Source organism: Panicum virgatum, chromosome 9K, assembly GCF_016808335.1.
Source record: "Panicum virgatum strain AP13 chromosome 9K, P.virgatum_v5, whole genome shotgun sequence".
NCBI classification, from domain to species: domain Eukaryota; kingdom Viridiplantae; phylum Streptophyta; class Magnoliopsida; order Poales; family Poaceae; genus Panicum; species Panicum virgatum.
Window position 1 is genome coordinate 39,408,545 of NC_053144.1, and position 23,832 is coordinate 39,432,376.

Consider the following 23,832-nt stretch of genomic DNA (forward strand, 5'->3'; position numbering starts at 1 on the left):
AGAGCAAGCAGTTTAAATCCAGTTTTGGCTATCTCGAATCCTGCAACAACTTAGACTTTAGAAATTAAACTCATGCCTCCACACACCCAGATTTCTGTGGAACTATTATGTGCCAACTAGTTCAGGTACTAGGAGAGTAAAAAGTTGTATACGAGGCATGAATATAGCAACTATTCATCATTTCCAAAGCAAGAGCTTGCACAGATTTCCAATCATATGGATTTTATTCAAGCATGGGATTATTTTTTGGTATTATTATTATTATTATTATTATTATTATTATTATTCAGAACTGGCATGGCTGCTGAATGAACGAACGGAATGACGATTTACCTGGCGGTGTGACCCCCCAAGCTTTGATGAAGCTCAATCCTCCTCATCGGAGTCTTGCTCTCCCTTGTCGGGGTTCTCCTCCTCCTCTTTCTCGTCAGAGTTCTCCTATTCAGGCTCCTGATATGACTGCTAGTATGGTTGGGACTGCTGGAAGTCCAGCCCCAAGTGGATGAAGATGTTGGAGACGTCATACTGCATGGCGGATGTCAACCACAGCTCTGCTGAGTAAGCTAGGTGTTGTGTGCTATTGTGTTCTGCATTTGCTGTTGTTGTGTGTCAAGTGTAGTGATGCGGTTCGAGAGGTCTGAGATGCTCCGTAGAACTGGATCCTTGTAATTGAAGTGTCCTAATGATGAAGGACCCACCTGTGGACCATAATACAGATGCATACCTAGAGGGTAATAGGGTCCTTGATCACCGGCATACCCACTACTGCCTTCCTGATATGAGTTCGGGTTGGTATAGGTGTAATACCCATATGCCTCCTCGAAACTCATGTTCTGTGTGGAAGGCCCTGGCATTGCAGTAGTGCGAACCGGGGGTGCTTGTCGTGATGGTCCTGCTCCGGCTGACTGTAGTTCGTGTCGGGTCCTACTCCTCATTTGTGGTCCTACAACACTCCGCCGTGCGGGTTTCCTTTTCTCCATCTTTAAGGTTAGACTTTTCACCAAGTAGAGAGAAAGAGAGTCTCGGGCATGGAAGCTCGATCTCCCTATCGTACCCCGGGTAACACATATAGATTGAGTTCCCGGGCCCCTCTCGCATCATGTGCCCTTGCACAAAATGTTCAAGACCGACCTCGTATCTGTACGCTTCTGTCTCCGGCAGGAAGGTGACTTTGGCATTTTCCATCACACTGACATACCTCACAATGCGAGTGACCAAAGAGTTCATGTTGATGGGGCTTTTGCTTGAAATCATCTTTTGCCAATGAGCAAGCATGCTCCTGACTGGAGAACAGCGAATTTTCTTTGCCACAGCATACAGATACTGCAGCTCTGGCAAGCTGCAGAGGTGGAGGTCCGCACGAGGGTGCACACCATGGCCAGCCATTTGGCAAGAAACCTCAAAGTAGGATTATGGATAGAAACTGTTGTTCTTACTACTCACAGGTTCATTAGAGATTGAACTCTACCAGGAATTACGATTGTACTGATTTTTTGTAGCAAGTGTGTTGGGGTCAAGCATGCATCTTTTGTGAAAACCCAACGTGATGCTAAATTATTTTAGGGTCATTTCGAATTGTTCGTTAAAGAACTAATAGTAAATGTTAGTTTCAGTACCGGTTTCTTCAACAGCAAGAGAGATGAGGAATTCCATGGTTAAGAGATGCGAACCTGGTTCAACGACATTGGCAAAATCCTCCCATTTGATGGCGGTGAATGCTTGGTTCATGTCTTGCTTGAGTCCCCACCAGTCCCTCTGCGACTGTGCCCGGGGTGCCCCCGGCGCCCTCCGACGACTCCTCGGCACGAGCGCCGATCGGACTCTACGTCCCGCCTAGGCTGCGCACTCTAGGAGGGGCCTGATGCCCGCCTCTGTGCCACGCGTGGCCACGACGTCGCCTCTCTCCACGCAACGCGCGGCCAGAACATCGCCTCTCCCCGCGCCACACACGGCCACGACATCGCCCCTCCCCGCTTGTGACACTTCAAGTGTCTAGCTTTTAGTGCATAAGTGATTGGGTGAAATTAGTGTTTTCTTTGTTTGATAGTTAAAAAAAATTTCAGTGTGAAACTAGGGGTATAGTTGTAATTATGAGAAATTACTAGCCCTTTTTTGCAAAAAGTTTTGTTTTAGGGAGCAAATTCAACTTTGTAAAGGGCCTTTTTGCAAATATGCTAGTAATCATTACTCTGGCAACTTTATTGCAAATAAGCCCCAAATTTGTTGAATTTTGCCATCAAAAAATGTTTTCCTTTATTCATTCAAGTTCTTTCAAACTTTTGAAAATATTTCAAAATCCTTTGATCTAGTGAAATTTTGCACAAAATGAAAGTTGTAGATCTTGAAAGACTGAACAACTTTCATTTTGGGAACTTTTTTATCTGAGCCCTAGATCAACGGGAAATTTTAGTTTATAGTTAGATCCCTGAACTTTTCTGAAATTGCAAACTAGTCCCCCACTTCATCTTCAACCTCCAGCTTCACTGGAGCTTTGCTGCGCCGCCGCCGCCATGGTTTCCCGCCGTGGTTTGTCCCTGCGCCGCCTCCACGCATCGCGCACAGGGTCCCGCCGCCACCCACGCCGCATTGCTGGCTCCCCGCATGCCTTCCACGCCGCCACTGCCCTCTATCTCCCCGGCCGCCCCCTAGAGCACCGGCTCCACCGCTGGGAGCTCACCCCCGGTCTCCGACAAGAACATCCCCTCCTCTACGAACTCATCTTTCCCTCCTTTGGCTATAAATAGCTCGGTCGGCTCCTATCTCACCATCCCCCACCGCCCTTCTCCCCAACTCCGGTGAACTTCCCCGGCCACCGTTGATCCATCGCCTCGCCCCTGCTCCGCCCCAACCGAGCCCAGGCATAGTTCCACACCACCACGCCGCTCCTCTTCCGCTACTCTGGCTTGCCATCCCCTCACCGCCTCTGACCGCCGTCGCACTCCTCCCTCCGGCCACCTCTGATAGCTCCCAAGCAAACCTACAGGTGCGCCATGACCCGCTGAACCTCCCTGGCCACTTCCCCCTCGCCGCCGGCGAGCTACCTCACCGGAATCGGCCGGCCCCCTTTCTCCTCTGCTGCCGGCCATTCCAAAGGACCCAATTGCATCGATTTCGTTCTTTCCAGGGTCCTTTCTGCAAAATTTCCTATCCCTTATTATTTTCTATGCTGTGAACTTTGAAAAATGCTAGAAAATTATAGAAAATTAGAAAAACACCAAATTAATTTTGTTTTGCTCCTTGTAAATAACTCTACAAGTTTGATATTGTGAAGTTTTGCTGAAACTTTATGTATCAAATTCTAAAAATAGGATTAGGTAATAGCTCTTTTTAAATGTATTTAATATTTCAAAAGTAATTTGCTTGTGAGATTTTGACCTTATGCTCCTTTGAGTTTGTCAAGCTCTATAAAAATTTTCTACATCCTTTAGTAATCCATAACTTCTATTTTCAAAATTTTCCTCCTATAGTTAATTTGTATCTTTAAAAATTAAAACAAATCCTTTTCATGGATTGTTTTAAAACCTTTTTCATGTTATTTTATGGAGTTTCACCCTATTTGCTTTTACTCTATAAACAATTGCCCAGTAAAGTAAAATAATTAAAAAAATTATCTTAATGTTTACTTTGTTGGCTTTCAACTTTATAGTGAAGGAAAGCTATACTCAAGCACCTCATTATAATTCAACTTTTGCATTTCCTATAGAAGTCACCCCACTAGCAGACGGCACCTACGAGCTCACCCAGGAGCCAGATGGGGATTTTTTCTTCTGAAGCTCAGGCCAATGTTGTCGAACTAACTGAAGCTCCGCATTCTGATTCGAAAAAGTCCACTGACTCCATAAATATCTATGAAGGCAAGCCCCAGTGCATAATCCTATTATTTCAAATTATACAACTTTTGTTATTATTTACCTGTGCATTTAAGTTGTTGGAGTTGATTGAAAACCCTAGTTGCATAATCTTAGGAACCTACTGATTGAACACTAGATCTGAGTCCGCGTTAGATGCTTTGCTAATAGGACCAGTAAAAGTCGAGTGATTGCCTGTCACTCGCGAGCTTATAGGAGTTGATTGTTTACCTTCTTGCAATCACTATAAGGATCATGGGTGGATTTGTTGAAGTCCGTCGGTGTTGATGAACTTGATAAGGCCGCAGTGTGTGGTAGCGGTGGTTAAGCATTTGAAAGTACTAGCCACATGCCGCAAATATGGTACGCGACAAGCCTAGTAACTCCTCAGCCCAGCAAGTGGACATACCCCCACTCTCTCTAGTGATAGGAAGTTAATCTATAACTAAAGTTTATTTTTATGTTGAACAACAAACCACGGGTGCAAAGACGAGCGGTTCTCTGTAGTCGGGGAGAGTGGCACTGATCCATGAACCGGAATGAGAAGCAAATGGTTGCTTGGGAGTGACTCGTCAGTGCTCCAAGCGTGTTGTAAGGATCACCGGGGTGTCCGACCCTAGAGGGGGAGGGGGTGAATAGGGTCGCTAATCGCTTTCTATCCTAGGGCTCAAACTATTTGTATGAAATAAACCTAACACGTCCTACACATGCTAGTTATGACTAAGGTTTATCTATGCTACTCTCTACTTACCCCTAAAAGACTTGCAACCTATAACCAATCCTAATCAAACTAACTAGGAAAGTAAAGGCACGCAAGAAAGAGTAAATTCGGAAACGTAATACGGTAAGTAAAGAGGTGAGGGAGAGAATATGCAAACTCCCGTGAAGACACCAAGACACACGATTTAACATGGTTCGGTTAGGACACCAAGTCCCTCCCTACGTCCACGGCCACTTGCCCAACAAGAACAAGTGTGATGCCAAGTCTCTTCGCTTGATCACCGTCTTGCGTTCACCACCAAGGCTTCCGGCAAGCAAAGGTTAAGTGGCGCCAAGTCACCAAGACAAGGCCACCGCCACTGTCTCTCTCAAAGTGTCACCAACGGCACCGTCTTCACTATTGGAGCTTCTCACCAAGAGGGGTCTCCTTCCCCGCACAAAGTGTCGTTGCCTCTCCACACCAAGTCGGAGGGTCACACGATGAGTAAATGATTGCTTGCCGCAGCAAGACTTTGCTCAAGGGAGCTCTCGCAAGAACTAATCCCTATACAAGTGCACAAAGCACTCTCTCAAAGCTTCTCATGAGCTAGATATGACACTAAGCTTTGCTAGGATGGTTGGAGATGTTGGTTTGCTTGGGCAACACTTCCTTCAACTTTTCTGGCGTCCAACCATATGCAGCAACCGGCCTTGGGGGGTATATATAGCCCACACACCCCAAAAGAGCCGTTGGAAAAGTGGCTGACAAAAAGCGCTATCACCGGTTAAACCGATGATCCACTTTGTGTCATCACCGGTTTAACCGGTGAGCACCTTTTTCCAACTAGCCATTGTACTTCAACGGCTACCTTAATCAACTAACGTAATCAACTGGTGAATGCATCTTCATCGCCGGTTTATCCGGTGCATGTAACTGTCCCAGAGTTCCCGAAAACTAACTCTCTGGACAACTACACCGACGTAATTGACCGGTGTATCATCGGTTCAACCGATGTATGCATTTCCCTTGGTCTTCTTCTGCTGTTGCACTGACGTATTCAATATCTTCATCGTCGGTTCAACCGACGCAAAAACCTAGCCTCAGCTTCTGGGTTCATTGCACCGGTGAGTACAATTTGCTCATCATCGGTTTAACCGGTGATAGCAAAATGTCTCTGTCTTGTTTGTTTTGACTTGATTTCTTCACGGTCTCTTCAATTCTTTGTCCTTTGGACCGAAGAGGTTTCAGGGCGCTGCCCTGAGACCCGCGAGGGGCGGCTCCCGTAGCGGAACCACAGTAGGTGTGGCCCTTCGGGCCTAGCTACGCCTATCTTCTCTTTGTCATCACTTGAACCTAAAAGCCTAAGAATGGTCATCTTAACAATCATATTAGTCCAAGTGTTGTGTTGTCTATATCAATCACCAAAACATTATATTGAAATATGGCATGAGAGGCCATTTTCGCTACACGTGTGTGTTAGGTTTATCCTTGCAAGGTTGGAAATTCGTTCAGAATCGTTCGTTTCTCGTAGAAATTGAGACTACTTGATCCCTTTGCCACATAGAGTAAGAAGTGAGACATTATGATACTTAATCTTGTTGTATGCAAATATATCTTCTACCATGTTTGTGTAGATTGGTGCTTATTTAGACTGGTTATTTCAACTAGAATCTGAAAGCTAAAACAAGAAATTAAGGATGTACTCTTTGTTGCTTTTCAGCAAAAGAAACTCCAGAGCCTTCACAAACCTTTCATGTCTAGTTAAAAGGGCTATGTTATACCCATAGACGGGTCAGTCTTGCTCAGTATTAGTATACTCAGACTTGCTTTGACTTTGTTTTACAGAGATATTTTCTGATGACCACAACACTGGTTCAACTTGGCCTAGTGGTTTACCTGTTGGCTGGTCAATGGAATGGGAACCATCTACCAGCTATGGTTCGGATGAATGATGTCATATTCGGGCTTATCTTGACATCTCCCTTACGATGTTTGTATATAGTCGTGTTTTCTTTTCCACTGCAGAACTTCTCTTATCCTAGTCTCTTTTGAACCTCTTTAAAGTTTCTTAAGGATAGAGTTTGTAATAGCTAGAGATTCAGCTTGCTAGCTTCAAAACTCTGATGTAAGTTACACCCTTTATCTATGTGATGTGAAATATTGTGGAATGTTGTATCTCTGACTCGCCTTCGTGCGGGATGTATACTTGTGTTACGATCCGATATCAATTGTTTCATCGGGATATTACCCGACAGACCAATGATTATACTGGTTGAGGTGCGTAGTGCACTCAAACTGGTATATTTCAAACTGGTTCTGCCACACCACGCCACTTGTGGCCATGGAGCTCTCACCCTCATCGATGACCCCACGCCGCCCCTATGCCTCGCCAGCACTTCGCGTGGCCTGGACGTCCTCCACGGCTTCCCCGGTGTCGAGCAGCTGTCCACCGCTAGGATTCTCGCCCCTGGACATGCCTTGGCCTCCGACTCCAGCCGGCCGCGTCATCACGCAGGTGTACACTCATCGGCCTCGCCCATTGCCGACCCCGACATCGCCTATACCCTCATCCAGTGCGGCGTTACCGAGCATCACGACTGCTACCCTAGCCGTAACACTACCCAAGGGTGTTGTGGCGGTTCCTCCAGTCTCCAACCAGCATGCCATGTCAACAAGAGCCAAGAGTGGCTTTCGAGTGCCTTCCTTCTACCACGCTGCACCGCTCTTCGCCGTCCTGAAGACCTATCGAGTGCTCTGGCCGATCCTAATTGGCGAGGTGCTATGGTAGAACATAATGCCTTTCTGAAGAACCACACCTGGGATCTTATGCCTCGTCCTCCGTGAGCCAATGTCGGTATCCGGGAAGTGGATTTTCAAGCACAAGTTCAATGCCAACGGGACTCTCGAGCATTACAAGGCCTGCTGGGTCCTCCGAGGATTCACCCAGCGTCCTGGTGTGGACTTTGCAGAGACATTCAGTCCAGTCATGAAGCCCACTACCGTTCGGATAGTTCTTTCTCTGGCAATCTCTCGTCGTTGGCCCATTCATCAGTTGGATGTGAAGAACGCCATCTTACATGGCACCTTATCGGAGACAGTTTACTGTGCACAACCTTCTAGTTTTGAGGATCCCACCCATCCAGACTTTGTTTGTCACCTCAACAAGTCCTTGTACGGGTTGAAGCAGGCCCCTTGTGCTTGGTACAGTTGGTTTGCCACCTTCTTGCTCTCCCTGGGGTTCGTTGAAGCCAAGACAGACATGTCTCTATTTATCTATTGGCAGGGTTCAGACATTGCCTATTTGCTGCTTTATGTGGATGATACAATCCTCACAACTTCCTCTCCGGCTCTTCTTCAGCGGATCATCTCAGCTCTTCAGCGGGAATTCGCCATGAAGGATCTTGGTGAATTGCATCACTTCCTAGGTATGCAAGTTCAGGGCTGTGGCGATGGTTTGCTTCTCTCGCAGCGGCAATATATGATGGATATTCTAGATTGTGCTGGGATGACAGACTGCAAGCTGTGCTCTACTCCGGTTGACACCAACCCCATGGTCGCCGCTGCTGATGGTGCGCCCGTGGCCGATGCTACTGGTTTTCGCAGTCTTGCTGGCGTCTTACAGTACCTGACCTTCACTCGTCGAGATATTGCCTATGTTGTTCAGCAGATTTGCTTGCACATGCATGATCTGCGTGCACCTCATCTGGCTGCTCTAAAGCGCATTCTTCGCTATGTTCGGGGCACTCAACACCTTGGTCTTCTACTGTGACCATCTACGTCTACTGATCTTGTGGTCTACACTGATGCTGATTGGGCTGGTTGTTCGGATACGCGCAAGTCCACCTCGGGCTATTCTGTGTTCCTCGGGGACAATCCCACCTCCTAGTCCTCTAAGCGTCAGAACACCGTCTCAAGATCCAGTGCTGAAGCTGAGTATCGCACTGTGGCCAATGGTGTTGCCGAGGCTTCATGGCTACGCCAACTTCTGCAGGAGCTTCACGCTCCTCTTTGCCGCTCTATGCTGGTGTATTGTGATAACATCAGCGCAGTCTACATGTCCTCCAACCCTATCCAGCATCAGTGTACCAAGCACATCGAGATTGATCTACACTTTGTCCGGGAGCGGGTTTCATTGGTGATCTTTGTGTTCTTCATGTGCCGACTTTGTCGTAGTATGTCGATATCTTCACAAAAGGCCTTCCTTCTTCAGTTTTCACAAAGTTCAGGTCTAGTCTAATTTTGCACAAGAGGATAAGGATAAGATTCCACGTATCAACCATCCAGCAAAGGATCAGCACGAAAGGCTGATAGGTGGGGTCGGCCGAACCAGGGATCGTGGGCAAGGCACCTGATCACCTTTCATACGTGCATTTGGTGGGAACCGACCTATAGATCTGTAAATAGGGCCTCTCTCCACCCCCTCAACACACACACACACACTTCATTCCACCATTCCAAGAAGGCTATTCTCTCTCTTGCTCCCTTAGCTAGGTAGTGGAGCTAGGCTAGTTCTTCTTTAGCGAGCAAGTCATCCTTGGGGTCGTTGAGCAATCCTCGGCTCCCGGTATGGATTTGTATCCGACTTGTCAGACTTCTATTCATAATATAGAGTTGTGCCATGGTTGCTTTTTACTATCTTGATATTTTATCAATCCATGCTTAGTTTGTTCATGAGTTATGCTAAGGTCTTGGTTAGGCCAGATGATCCGGGTACGGATAGGGGTTCGTTGTGCTTTCGAGCTTGCTCTAGCCTTTTACTTGTCCATCCGAAGGGTGGGAGACTCGGGGACGCTAGGGTAGTGACTTCATGCACGAGCATGGTGCTCGGGTATGCAGGATCCTTCGAATATGACCGTGCTCCATGGTGTGACTGACGTAGACGGTAGGTGGTGAGAGCCCTGTCCATCCGGCGTAACAGCTGTGTTGCATTTAGCGTACTCCCCAACGTTCGAGTTCGGTGTAGGAGTTCATGCAAAGAGGTAACGGGACTAGATATTCTCCAGTGCGGGACCTTCTCCCCGCTATCCCATTTTCCTAGCACCTGCAGTTCTAACCATGTCCTAACTTGACCCCAGCTTTGGATAGAAGCACTAAGACACCTAACCTAGCCTAAGCTCTAGCTGACTTAACATAGGATAGAGTAGTCCTCATTTCTAGTGATTGCACTAAGGACCGCCAATAGGCGTTTCTGAGGCCGTTGCCGAGGTCTTCACAAACCCGGTATCGACTTAAGAAATGCCAACAAGCATTTCTGGTGTCGTTGCCGGGGATGGCATGTGAACAAAGTTATTGTGCTAATATTAATCTAGGCTTTGTACTCAGGATATAGTCATTACTCTTTCAGGCTAATGTCACTTTATGTCTTCTTTTATTTTTGATTTGAAAGAAGACAAGGGTAGTGTATGACTGGTTTCTCCCTGCCGGAAAACTACACAGATAATCCAGAGAAGCTCGTGAGAAAGGCACGACTTCGCGTCGTTCCTCCTCTCGCTATTCTCCCGGCACAGGAACCCATCTCAGAAACACCGCTTGTTCTTGAGGCTATGGCTGAAAAGACTCTCTGCGAGTTCTCCGTCCCCTCCACCGCCAATGTGGCCACCGGACCCAACATCAATGTTGGGGACGTGAACTTCGAGCTGAAATCCAGCCTCATCAACATGGTGCAGGCTAGCCCATTCTGTGGCAAGCCAAATAAGGACGCCAATGCGCATCTGCAATACTTTCTGAAGCTCTGCGACACCATAGTCATACGGGGTGTCACCGCCGATGTTATCAAGCTTCGTCTGTTTCCCTTCTCCCTGCTGGGGAAGGCGAAATAGTGGTTCTACAAGGAAAAGACATCGACACCTGGGCTAAATGCTCCAAGGCGTTCCTCGCAATGTTCTTCCCGCTGAGCAAAACAAATGCCCTGCGCGGGAAGATTTCAATTTTCCAGCAGACGGGGATGGAATTCATCCCAGAAGCTTGGGAAAGGCTGCAGGAATACATCCTGGCCTATCCCCATCACGACATGGATGGCTCGTCCTACAAAGCTTCTACAATGGGCTCACGACGACATCCAGAGCCAACATCGATGCTACTGCTGGAGGAGCCTTCCTCGACCTAACCATAGCTAATGCCAAAGCATTGGTCGTGAAAATGGTCTCCAATCAAGGGTGGAGCAATGAACAACTCCAACCCCGCACGAAAGGCATGCATACCGTCAAAAAGACGGATATGATAATTGCCAAGCTGGACCTCCTTCTGAAGCATCTTGGCGAAAGGGCCGAATTCAAGAAACATAGAGAAAACTATGACCAAGCCATCAGCTCGCACTTCACGTGTGAAGTTTGTGGCAACAAAGGACATTCGCGGAATGACTGCCCCGAAACCCATGAAGACTACCCTGAAACCAGTGAACGACTGCCCCGAAACCCGTGGGTCCTCCGAAAGTCAACACTGAGCAGGAACCCATGTTGATTTTGGGAGGACCCACGGGCCAAAGCGCATGAAACTTTCATGAATCAATAGTGTTGCGTTCTGAATGATAATGTTATATTCCATGGGCCCCTATTGATTTCGGGAGGACCCACGGGCCGAACGGCGTGTCACTTTCATGAGTCTATAGTGTTGGGTTCCTGCTCAGTGTTGAGTTCTAAACTATGGTGTTGCGTTCCTCCAAGATGTTGAGTTTCAGGGGGCCATGTTGAATTTTGGAGGACCCACAGGCCGAACGGCGTGTCACTTTCATGAGTGTATAGTGTTGAGTTCTGAACAATAGTGTTACATTCCATGGTCCCGTGTCACTTTCAGGAGTCTACAGTGTTGTGTTCCTACTCAGTGTTGAGTTCTAAGCGATGGTGTTGTGTTCCTACTAAGTGTTGAGTTAGATGGGCGCATGTTGATTTTGGGAGGACCCAAGTGCAAACGGCATGTCACTTTAATGAGTTATAGTGTTGGGTTCCTACTCAGTGTTGAGTTCTGAATGATGGTGTTGCGTTCCTCCAAGGTGTTGAGTTTTAGGGGCCCATGTTGATTTTGGGAGGACCCACAGGCCGAAGCGTGTGTCACTTTCATGAGTCTATAGTGTTGTGTTCTGAATGATAGTGTTATGTTCCATGGGCCCCTGTTGAATTCGGGAGGACCCACGGGCCGAATGGCGTGTCACTTTCATGAGTCTATAGTGTTTGGTTCCTGCTCAGTGTTGAGTTCTAAACTATGGTGTTGCGTTCCTCCAAGATGTTGAGTTTCAAGGGCCCATGTTGAATTTTGGAGGACCCACGGTCCGAACGGCGTGTCACTTTCATGAGTGTATAGTGTTGAGTTCTAAACGATAGTGTTACGTTCCATGGTCTCGTGTCACTTTCAGGAGTTTATAGTGTTGCATTTCTGTAGACTCCTGAAAGTGACACGATCCCATGGAACGTAACACTATCGTTCAGCCGTTCGGTGTGAAAGTGTTGATTCAAATTTGTACACCCGTTCGGTGTGAAAGTGTTGATTCGAATTTGTACTCCCACTCCCACCCACGGACCCACCCCACCGCATTCCCGTCTCAGGGTATAACGCTTTAACTCGTCTCCCTAATCCCCCTATCAACCAAAACCCTCACCGCCGATTCCTCTTCGCGGTAGTGACGGCGATGGCTCTCCCAATTTTCTTCACAACCTGACCATTTCCACTTCGGTAAACCCACCTTCCCTTCTCTCCTCGTTCCTTGTTTGGTTCTTGGTTCTACTAGCGCTTCTGGTACTGGGTGGTGGCGGCATGTCGAAGGTTAAACCTGATGCCAATCCGCAGGTGAAGAAGAAAGCCAACATGCCGCAGGTGAAGAAGAAAGCCAACATACCACAGCAGAAGAAGAGTAAGATGAATGCGGAATCGGGGTGTGCACCTGTATCAGTAACAAAGTTAATCCAACTCCTTCTAGATGCTGCTCATTAGAAAATTGTAGACCTTGATTTCGAGAACTTACTCAATCTGAAGTTAGGAAACACCAACAGAGATTTTACCCACTTTCTCATGGATAGAGCTAAAGTTCATGAAAATATAGATCAAATTGAGATCTACATTAGAGAAGGTGTTTCAATATAGAGAACAAAGGCTGTAGTGCAAAAATGTTTTGAGTTTCCCCCTGGTACAGATAAGAACCTACCAACAGATTCAACTTCAGAAACATTTGACTCACTCTACAAAGTATTGAGTGTTGTAGAAGAAAAATTCAACGAAAAGAAGAAGAAGAGGAAGGAGAAGAAGGAGAAGGAGAAGCAGGTTCAGGTTGAGGAGGAGAAGATGGAGATGGACATGGGGAAGGAGAAGCAGGTTCAGGTTGAGGAAAAATTCAATGAAAAGAAGAAGGGGAGGAAGGAGAAGATGGAGAAGGAGAAGCAGGTTCAGGTTGAGGAGGAAGGTAGTGAAGAGGCGGAAAGTGGAGATGAGGAAGGTGCTGAAGAGGGGGAAAATAGCAAGGTTTCTGTCAGAAGAAATATTTGACTCCTTTGAACATCAATTTGATGTTAGAGAACATCGACAAGGATGAGATTCTCAAACTTCTTGTTAAAGAAAATGAAGACACTAATGGTACCGAACCGAGTCTTGACATTGACCTAATTGTCAGATGTTTCTTTGTGGTGGTGTTGGACAGACTGCTGTTGCCACAAACCACCTTTATCTGAGCTCAGGTACATTGGAAGCAGTGACTGATCTAGACAACTGAAAACCGTTGACTGGTCACATTGATTTTCGAAAATTTGAAGAGCAGTGTTGCTGAGTGTCCCAAGGATAAGACGAACTTATATCAGGGTGTACAAATGTGCTAATGGTAAGTACAAATGGTCATAACTTTTAACATTATGGGTAGGAACTGTTTATGTACCATGTGTGTATCTCTAGGTTGTTTTCTTGGACCATCTCATGGAAAACCCTTTGGATCCTTAGACCATCCCTAGGATCAACTTGTATACTTCAGATTTAATCGCGGACCTGATAATGGTACCCAAGGATAGCCCTGGCCCTGAAAAGAAGCATCGTAAGGTAAATATATGCTATTATTCTGTTGAAAGGCAGTTCATATTTTGTTCAAGCCACTTCATATTTTGTTATACTTTTCAGACTCAAAAGATAAAAAGAAGACTAGTAGTGTTATGAAGGATCTCGCTACTCTCAATGTAAGAACCTTCTTTTATTTTTCATCCAAGTGTTGATTCATGCTGTTTATTTGGGGCATGTTGATTTGTTGGGTACCCAGGTTCACTTTATTTTTATTTGTATTTTTTAGTTTAAGAATTCGAAGGATACATGCTATCATGCAGATTCAGAAAGGGTGCCAAGTTCAGGGAGAGCATCGCCGGTTGTTGCTTCTGTACAATCTCATAAGAACTTTGTTGATCATGAAGATTCAGAAATGGTGCAATCTCATGAGAACTCTGCTGATCTACAAAGTGTTTACACAGCACATGTATTGGAAAGAACCAGAGAAAGCATAGTAGTGGACATATTGGACTACAGTATACCTGAATCTACTTTTGCAGATTGTTGCAACCTGTAGGTCATATGCACACAGATGTATTTTATTTACAATGAAAACTGTTGTCAAAGGATTGGAAGGATAAAGTAATTCTTAGCTAGAAAGCTAATGTAAGTGTATCCAAAAACTTGGCTTGGAGACTTTTTTTATGTTATTATTATTTATCTTTGACTTGCTAGCATTTTAATAACCCAGCAAGAACTGATTCATCAAGGTATTGAAGTTAAGCAGCTGGACAGGGAACTTACTGCAGAGATTATGGAGAAAGTGGATCTGGTTTGTGCTTTGTTTTATATTACAGTAGAGTTTTTTTCAGATTGACAGTAGAGTTTGTGCTTTTTTCCAGATATTTATTCCTATCATTCATGCCCATCACTGGTCCTTGTTGTTCTTTCCACTGGCAAACAAGAGAAATATATCCTTGACTCCTACCCAGGGTGCAGTGGATAGGTGGCCAAGGATGTTTTAACTCAACTGCAGAAGTATTTTGAATAATAAACCAAACTTTAACATGTCTGACTACACTGAACATGTGCCACCTTGTTCGCCTCAAAAAACAAGTAAGTGTTCAGCTCTACTAAATTAACTTATCAGTATACCTCGATTTTTGTGTTTATTGCTGAATGATTACTGCATTTATTTCAGTTACGATTGTGGCTTTCATGTTTTATTGTATATTGAAGAATTCATGAAGGAGAAGATGTATAAAATCAACAGAGTAAGCATTGATCCTTTTGTTCCTCACAAGTGCAGGAAAAATTATTTGTTCGATTTTGACCATTTAGAAGGCTTTGTTGATGTTGTTTGACCATTTAGCAAGACGAACTAATTTTGTGTGCCTCTAAAATGTAGAAAATGGTGTTGAAATTCATAAAGCAGCTTTGCATGAATCTTCTGTACCATCTTTTGAACAGAATAAATCTTGTGGAATTTAGAAAGAAGCTGGGTATTACATTGAAAAGAAAACTTCCTGGCATACTTGATCTTACTATTGGAGGTGAGAGCAATGAATCTGAGGATACAGTGATAACTGACACAGTGAACAGAGATGATAAGTCTCCAGAAAATGATTCTGATGGTATACCACTCATAAACAAGATGGAGTATGGGGCTAAAGAGGATGGTTCTTTTTACCTTGCTCTTTCTCAGCTGGGTTACCTCCATCCTCTTTAGCCCCATACTCTATATCTTTGTGATTGGTATACCATCAGAATCATTTTTTTGGAGACTTATCATCTCTGTTCTCTGTGTCAGTTAGCACTGTATCCTCAGATTTATTGCTCTCACCTCCAATAGTAAGATCAAGTATACCAGGAAGTTTCCTTTTCAATGTAATACCTAGCTTATTTTGAATTCCACAAGATTTATTCTGTTCAAAGGATGGTACAAAAGATTCATGCAAAGCTGCTTTCTGAATTTCAACACCATTTTCTGCATTTTAGAGGCACACAAAATTAGTTCTTCTTGCTAAATGGTCAAAATCAAACAAATAATTTTTCCTGCACTTTTGAGGAACAAAAGGATCAATGCTTACTCTGTTGATTTTATACATCTTCTCCTTCATGAATTCTTAAATATACAATAAAACATGAAAGCCACAATCGTAACTGAAATAAATGCAGTAATCATTCAGCAATAAACACAAAAATCGAGGTATACTGATAAGTTAATTTAGTAGAGCTGAACACTTACTTGTTTTTTTGAGGCTGAACAGGTGGCACATGTTCAGTGTAGCTAGACATGTCAAAGCTGTGTTTATTATTCAAATACTTCTGCAGTTGAGTTAAAACATCTTTGGCCACCTCTCCACTACACCATGGGTAGGAGTCAAGGATATATTTCTCTTGTTTGGTAGTGGAAAAAACAACAAGGGACCAGTGATGGGCATGAATGATAGGAATAAATATCTGAGAAAAGCACAAACTCTACTGTCAATCTGAAAAAACTCTACTGTAATATAAAACAAAGCACAAACCAGATCCACTTTCTCCATAACCTCTGTAGTAAGTTCCTTGTCCAGCTGCTTAACTTCAATACCTTGATGAATCAGTTCTTGCTGGGTTATAAAAATACCGGCAGTCAAATATAAATAAATAACATAAAAAAAGTCTCCAAGCCAAGTTTTTGGATACACTTACAGTAGATTTCCAGCAAAGAATTACTTTATCCTTCCAATCCTTTGACAACAGTTTGCATTGTAAATAAAATACATCTGTGTGCATATGACCTACAGGTTGCAAACAATCTGCAAAAGTATTCAGGTATACTGTAGTCCAATATGTCCACTACTATGCTTTCTCTGGTTCTTTCCAATACATGTGCCGTGTAAACACTTTGTAGATCAACAGAGTTTCATGAGATTGCACCATTTCTGAATCTTCATGATCAACAAAGTTCTTATGAGATTGTACAGAAGCAACAACCGGCGATGCTCTCCCTAAACTTGGCACCCTTTCTGAATCTGCATGATAGCATGTATCCTCCAAATTCTTAAACTGAAAAATAAATAAAAATAAAGTGAACCTGGGTACCCAACAAATCAACATGCCCCAAATAAACAGCATGAATCAACACTTTGATGAATAATAAAAGAAGGTTCTTACATTGAGAGTAGCGAGATCCTTCATAACACTACTAGTCTTCTTTTCATCTTTTGAGTCTGAAAAGTATAACAAAATATGAAGTGGCTTGAACAAAATATGAACTGCTTTTCAACAGAATAATAGCATATATTTACCTTACGACGCTTCTTTTCAGGGGGGCTATCCTTGGGTACCATTATCAGGTCCGCGATTAAATCTGAAGTATACAAGTTGATCCTAGGGATGGTCTAAGGATCCAAAGGGTTTTCCATGAGATGGTCTAAGAAAACAACCTGGAGATACACACATGGTTACATAAACAGTTTTCTACCCATAATATTAAAAGTTATGACCATTTGTACTTACCATTAGCACAGTTGTACACCCTGATATCAGTTTCGTCTTATCCTTGGGATACTCAGCAACACTGCTCTTCAATTTTCGAAAATCAAATGTGACCAGTCAACTGTTTTCAGTTTGTCTAGATCAGTCACTGCTTCCAATGTACCTGAGCTCAGTCACTGCTTCCAATGTACCTGAGCTCAGATAAAAGGTGGTTTGTGGCAACAGCAGTCTGTCCAACACCACCACAAAGAAACATCTGACAATTAGGTCAATGTCAAGACTCGGTTCGGTACCATTAGTGTCTTCATTTTCTTTAACAAGAAGTTTGAGAATCTCATCCTTGTCGATGTTCTCTAACATCAAATTGATGTTCAAAGGAGTCAAAATATTTCTTCTGACAGAAACCTTGCTATTTTCCCCCTCTTCAGCACCTTCCTCATCTCCACTTTCCGCCTCTTCACTACCTTCCTCCTCAACCTGAACCTGCTTCTCCTTCTCCATCTTCTCCTTCCTCCCCTTCTTTTCATTGAATTTTTCCTCAACCTGAACCTGCTTCTCCTTCCCCATGTCCATCTCCATCTTCTCCTCCTCAACCTGAACCTGCTTCTCCTTCTCCTTCTTCTCCTTCCTCTTCTTCTTCTTTTCGTTGAATTTTTCTTCTACAACACTCAATACTTTGTAGAGTGAGTCAAATGTTTCTGAAGTTGAATCTGTTGGTAGGTTCTTATCTGTACCAGGGGGAAACTCAAAACATTTTTGCACTACAGCCTTTGTTCTCTATATTGAAACACCTTCTCTAATGTAGATCTCAATTTGATCTATATTTTCATGAACTTTAGCTCTATCCATGAGAAAGTGGGTAAAATCTCTGTTGGTGTTTCCTAACTTCAGATTGAGTAAGTTCTCGAAATCAAGGTCTACAATTTTCTAATGAGCAGCATCTAGAAGGAGTTGGATTAACTTTGTTACTGATACAGGTGCACACCCCGATTCCGCATTCATCTTACTCTTCTTCTGCTGTGGTATGTTGGCTTTCTTCTTCACCTGCGGCATGTTGGCTTTCTTCTTCACCTGCGGATTGGCATCAGGTTTAACCTTCGACATGCCGCCACCACCCAGTACCAGAAGCGCTAGTAGAACCAAGAACCAAACAAGGAACGAGGAGAGAAGGGAAGGTGGGTTTACCGAAGTGGAAATGGTCAGGTTGTGAAGAAAATTGGGAGAGCCATCGCCGTCACTACCGCGAAGAGGAATCGGCGGTGAGGGTTTTGGTTGATAGGGGGATTAGGGAGACGAGTTAAAGCGTTATACCCTGAGACGGGAATGCGGTGGGGTGGGTCCGTGGGTGGGAGTGGGAGTACAAATTCGAATCAACACTTTCACACCGAACGGGTGTACAAATTTGAATCAACACTTTCACACCGAACGGCTGAACGATAGTGTTACGTTCCATGGGATCGTGTCACTTTCAGGAGTCTACAGAAATGCAACACTATAAACTCCTGAAAGTGACACGAGACCATGGAACGTAACACTATCGTTTAGAACTCAACACTATACACTCATGAAAGTGACACGCCGTTCGGACCGTGGGTCCTCCAAAATTCAACATGGGCCCTTGAAACTCAACATCTTGGAGGAACGCAACACCATAGTTTAGAACTCAACACTGAGCAGGAACCAAACACTATAGACTCATGAAAGTGACACGCCATTCGGCCCGTGGGTCCTCCCGAATTCAACAGGGGCCCATGGAACATAACACTATCATTCAGAACACAACACTATAGACTCATGAAAGTGACACACGCTTCGGCCTGTGGGTCCTCCCAAAATCAACATGGGCCCCTAAAACTCAACACCTTGGAGGAACGCAACACCATCATTCAGAACTCAACACTGAGTAGGAACCCAACACTATAACTCATTAAAGTGACATGCCGTTTGCACTTGGGTCCTCCCAAAATCAACATGCGCCCATCTAACTCAACACTTAGTAGGAACACAACACCATCGCTTAGAACTCAACACTGAGTAGGAACACAACACTGTAGACTCCTGAAAGTGACACGGGACCATGGAATGTAACACTATTGTTCAGAACTCAACACTATACACTCATGAAAGTGACACGCCGTTCGGCCTGTGGGTCCTCCAAAATTCAACATGGCCCCCTGAAACTCAACATCTTGGAGGAACGCAACACCATAGTTTTAGAACTCAACACTGAGCAGGAACCCAACACTATAGACTCATGAAAGTGACACGCCGTTCGGCCCGTGGGTCCTCCCGAAATCAATAGGGGCCCATGGAATATAACATTATCATTCAGAACGCAACACTATTGATTCATGAAAGTTTCATGCGCTTTGGCCCGTGGGTCCTCCCAAAATCAACATGGGTTCCTGCTCAGTGTTGACTTTCGGAGGACCCACGGGTTTCGGGGCAGTCGTTCACTGGTTTCAGGGTAGTCTTCATGGGTTTCGGGGCAGTCATTCCGCGAATGTCCTTTGTTGCCACAAACTTCACACGTGAAGTGCGAGCTGATGGCTTGGTCATAGTTTTCTCTATGTTTCTTGAATTCGGCCCTTTCGCCAAGATGCTTCAGAAGGAGGTCCAGCTTGGCAATTATCATATCCGTCTTTTTGACGGTATGCATGCCTTTCGTGCGGGGTTGGAGTTGTTCATTGCTCCACCCTTGATTGGAGACCATTTTCACGACCAATGATTTGGCATTAGCTATGGTTAGGTCGAGGAAGGCTCCTCCAGCAGTAGCATCGATATGAAGACTACCCTGAAACCAGTGAACGACTGCCCCGAAACCCGTGGGTCCTCCGAAAGTCAACACTGAGCAGGAACCCATGTTGATTTTGGGAGGACCCACGGGCCAAAGCGCATGAAACTTTCATGAATCAATAGTGTTGCGTTCTGAATGATAATGTTATATTCCATGGGCCCCTATTGATTTCGGGAGGACCCACGGGCCGAACGGCGTGTCACTTTCATGAGTCTATAGTGTTGGGTTCCTGCTCAGTGTTGAGTTCTAAACTATGGTGTTGCGTTCCTCCAAGATGTTGAGTTTCAGGGGGCCATGTTGAATTTTGGAGGACCCACAGGCCGAACGGCGTGTCACTTTCATGAGTGTATAGTGTTGAGTTCTGAACAATAGTGTTACATTCCATGGTCCCGTGTCACTTTCAGGAGTCTACAGTGTTGTGTTCCTACTCAGTGTTGAGTTCTAAGCGATGGTGTTGTGTTCCTACTAAGTGTTGAGTTAGATGGGCGCATGTTGATTTTGGGAGGACCCAAGTGCAAACGGCATGTCACTTTAATGAGTTATAGTGTTGGGTTCCTACTCAGTGTTGAGTTCTGAATGATGGTGTTGCGTTCCTCCAAGGTGTTGAGTTTTAGGGGCCCATGTTGATTTTGGGAGGACCCACAGGCCGAAGCGTGTGTCACTTTCATGAGTCTATAGTGTTGTGTTCTGAATGATAGTGTTATGTTCCATGGGCCCCTGTTGAATTCGGGAGGACCCACGGGCCGAATGGCGTGTCACTTTCATGAGTCTATAGTGTTTGGTTCCTGCTCAGTGTTGAGTTCTAAACTATGGTGTTGCGTTCCTCCAAGATGTTGAGTTTCAAGGGCCCATGTTGAATTTTGGAGGACCCACGGTCCGAACGGCGTGTCACTTTCATGAGTGTATAGTGTTGAGTTCTAAACGATAGTGTTACGTTCCATGGTCTCGTGTCACTTTCAGGAGTTTATAGTGTTGCATTTCTGTAGACTCCTGAAAGTGACACGATCCCATGGAACGTAACACTATCGTTCAGCCGTTCGGTGTGAAAGTGTTGATTCAAATTTGTACACCCGTTCGGTGTGAAAGTGTTGATTCGAATTTGTACTCCCACTCCCACCCACGGACCCACCCCACCGCATTCCCGTCTCAGGGTATAACGCTTTAACTCGTCTCCCTAATCCCCCTATCAACCAAAACCCTCACCGCCGATTCCTCTTCGCGGTAGTGACGGCGATGGCTCTCCCAATTTTCTTCACAACCTGACCATTTCCACTTCGGTAAACCCACCTTCCCTTCTCTCCTCGTTCCTTGTTTGGTTCTTGGTTCTACTAGCGCTTCTGGTACTGGGTGGTGGCGGCATGTCGAAGGTTAAACCTGATGCCAATCCGCAGGTGAAGAAGAAAGCCAACATGCCGCAGGTGAAGAAGAAAGCCAACATACCACAGCAGAAGAAGAGTAAGATGAATGCGGAATCGGGGTGTGCACCTGTATCAGTAACAAAGTTAATCCAACTCCTTCTAGATGCTGCTCATTAGAAAATTGTAGACCTTGATTTCGAGAACTTACTCAATCTGAAGTTAGGAAACACCAACAGAGATTTTACCCACTTTCTCATGGATAGAGCTAAAGTTCATGAAAATATAGATCAAATTGAGATCTACATTAGAGAAGGTGTTTCAATATAGAGAACAAAGGCTGTAGTGCAAAAATGTTTTGAGTTTCCCCCTGGTACAGATAAGAACCTACCAACAGATTCAACTTCAGAAACATTTGACTCACTCTACAAAGTATTGAGTGTTGTAGAAGAAAAATTCAACGAAAAGAAGAAGAAGAGGAAGGAGAAGAAGGAGAAGGAGAAGCAGGTTCAGGTTGAGGAGGAGAAGATGGAGATGGACATGGGGAAGGAGAAGCAGGTTCAGGTTGAGGAAAAATTCAATGAAAAGAAGAAGGGGAGGAAGGAGAAGATGGAGAAGGAGAAGCAGGTTCAGGTTGAGGAGGAAGGTAGTGAAGAGGCGGAAAGTGGAGATGAGGAAGGTGCTGAAGAGGGGGAAAATAGCAAGGTTTCTGTCAGAAGAAATATTTTGACTCCTTTGAACATCAATTTGATGTTAGAGAACATCGACAAGGATGAGATTCTCAAACTTCTTGTTAAAGAAAATGAAGACACTAATGGTACCGAACCGAGTCTTGACATTGACCTAATTGTCAGATGTTTCTTTGTGGTGGTGTTGGACAGACTGCTGTTGCCACAAACCACCTTTTATCTGAGCTCAGGTACATTGGAAGCAGTGACTGATCTAGACAAACTGAAAACCGTTGACTGGTCACATTTGATTTTCGAAAATTTGAAGAGCAGTGTTGCTGAGTGTCCCAAGGATAAGACGAACTTATATCAGGGTGTACAAATGTGCTAATGGTAAGTACAAATGGTCATAACTTTTAACATTATGGGTAGGAACTGTTTATGTAACCATGTGTGTATCTCTAGGTTGTTTTCTTGGACCATCTCATGGAAAACCCTTTGGATCCTTAGACCATCCCTAGGATCAACTTGTATACTTCAGATTTAATCGCGGACCTGATAATGGTACCCAAGGATAGCCCTGGCCCTGAAAAGAAGCATCGTAAGGTAAATATATGCTATTATTCTGTTGAAAGGCAGTTCATATTTTGTTCAAGCCACTTCATATTTTGTTATACTTTTCAGACTCAAAAGATAAAAAAGAAGACTAGTAGTGTTATGAAGGATCTCGCTACTCTCAATGTAAGAACCTTCTTTTATTTTTCATCCAAGTGTTGATTCATGCTGTTTATTTGGGGCATGTTGATTTGTTGGGTACCCAGGTTCACTTTATTTTTATTTGTATTTTTTAGTTTAAGAATTCGAAGGATACATGCTATCATGCAGATTCAGAAAGGGTGCCAAGTTCAGGGAGAGCATCGCCGGTTGTTGCTTCTGTACAATCTCATAAGAACTTTGTTGATCATGAAGATTCAGAAATGGTGCAATCTCATGAGAACTCTGCTGATCTACAAAGTGTTTACACAGCACATGTATTGGAAAGAACCAGAGAAAGCATAGTAGTGGACATATTGGACTACAGTATACCTGAATCTACTTTTGCAGATTGTTTGCAACCTGTAGGTCATATGCACACAGATGTATTTTATTTACAATGAAAACTGTTGTCAAAGGATTGGAAGGATAAAGTAATTCTTAGCTAGAAAGCTAATGTAAGTGTATCCAAAAACTTGGCTTGGAGACTTTTTTTATGTTATTATTATTTATCTTTGACTGCTAGCATTTTAATAACCCAGCAAGAACTGATTCATCAAGGTATTGAAGTTAAGCAGCTGGACAGGGAACTTACTGCAGAGATTATGGAGAAAGTGGATCTGGTTTGTGCTTTGTTTTATATTACAGTAGAGTTTTTTCAGATTGACAGTAGAGTTTGTGCTTTTTTCCAGATATTTATTCCTATCATTCATGCCCATCACTGGTCCCTTGTTGTTCTTTCCACTGGCAAACAAGAGAAATATATCCTTGACTCCTACCCAGGGTGCAGTGGATAGGTGGCCAAGGATGTTTTAACTCAACTGCAGAAGTATTTGAATAATAAACACAACTTTAACATGTCTGACTACACTGAACATGTGCCACCTGTTCAGCCTCAAAAAAACAAGTAAGTGTTCAGCTCTACTAAATTAACTTATCAGTATACCTCGATTTTTGTGTTTATTGCTGAATGATTACTGCATTTATTTCAGTTACGATTGTGGCTTTCATGTTTTATTGTATATTGAAGAATTCATGAAGGAGAAGATGTATAAAATCAACAGAGTAAGCATTGATCCTTTTGTTCCTCACAAGTGCAGGAAAAATTATTTGTTCGATTTTGACCATTTAGAAGGCTTTGTTGATGTTGTTTGACCATTTAGCAAGACGAACTAATTTTGTGTGCCTCTAAAATGTAGAAAATGGTGTTGAAATTCATAAAGCAGCTTTGCATGAATCTTCTGTACCATCTTTTGAACAGAATAAATCTTGTGGAATT

At 44.1% G+C, this 23,832-nt stretch overlaps 1 protein-coding gene and 4 long non-coding RNA genes across 5 annotated transcripts; 4 read left to right on the forward strand and 1 right to left on the reverse strand.

Moving 5' to 3' along the window:
• The first annotated feature begins 12,294 nt into the window (after positions 1-12,294).
• Positions 12,295-13,020, forward strand: LOC120647975 (glutamic acid-rich protein-like). The gene is made up of 2 exons (XM_039924767.1): positions 12,295-12,391; positions 12,671-13,020. The coding sequence occupies exons 1-2, from the start codon at positions 12,295-12,297 to the stop codon at positions 13,018-13,020; spliced, it is 447 nt and encodes a 148-aa protein (XP_039780701.1).
• A 243-nt stretch (positions 13,021-13,263) lies between these two features.
• Positions 13,264-13,649, forward strand: LOC120648691. The gene is made up of 3 exons (XR_005665046.1): positions 13,264-13,348; positions 13,420-13,560; positions 13,639-13,649. It is a non-coding gene; the product is annotated as an uncharacterized LOC120648691 (long non-coding RNA).
• A 965-nt stretch (positions 13,650-14,614) lies between these two features.
• Positions 14,615-14,985, forward strand: LOC120648692. The gene is made up of 2 exons (XR_005665047.1): positions 14,615-14,771; positions 14,906-14,985. It is a non-coding gene; the product is annotated as an uncharacterized LOC120648692 (long non-coding RNA).
• Positions 14,986-15,282: 297 nt separating this feature from the next.
• LOC120648693 lies at positions 15,283-16,310 on the reverse strand. The gene is made up of 3 exons (XR_005665048.1): positions 16,192-16,310; positions 15,588-16,109; positions 15,283-15,484 (listed from the first exon to the last, which is right to left on the reverse strand). It is a non-coding gene; the product is annotated as an uncharacterized LOC120648693 (long non-coding RNA).
• Positions 16,311-20,841: 4,531 nt separating this feature from the next.
• LOC120651363 lies at positions 20,842-23,832 on the forward strand. Its single transcript, XR_005666147.1, has 6 exons — positions 20,842-22,193; positions 22,266-22,406; positions 22,485-22,541; positions 22,652-23,460; positions 23,546-23,618; positions 23,753-23,832. It is a non-coding gene; the product is annotated as an uncharacterized LOC120651363 (long non-coding RNA).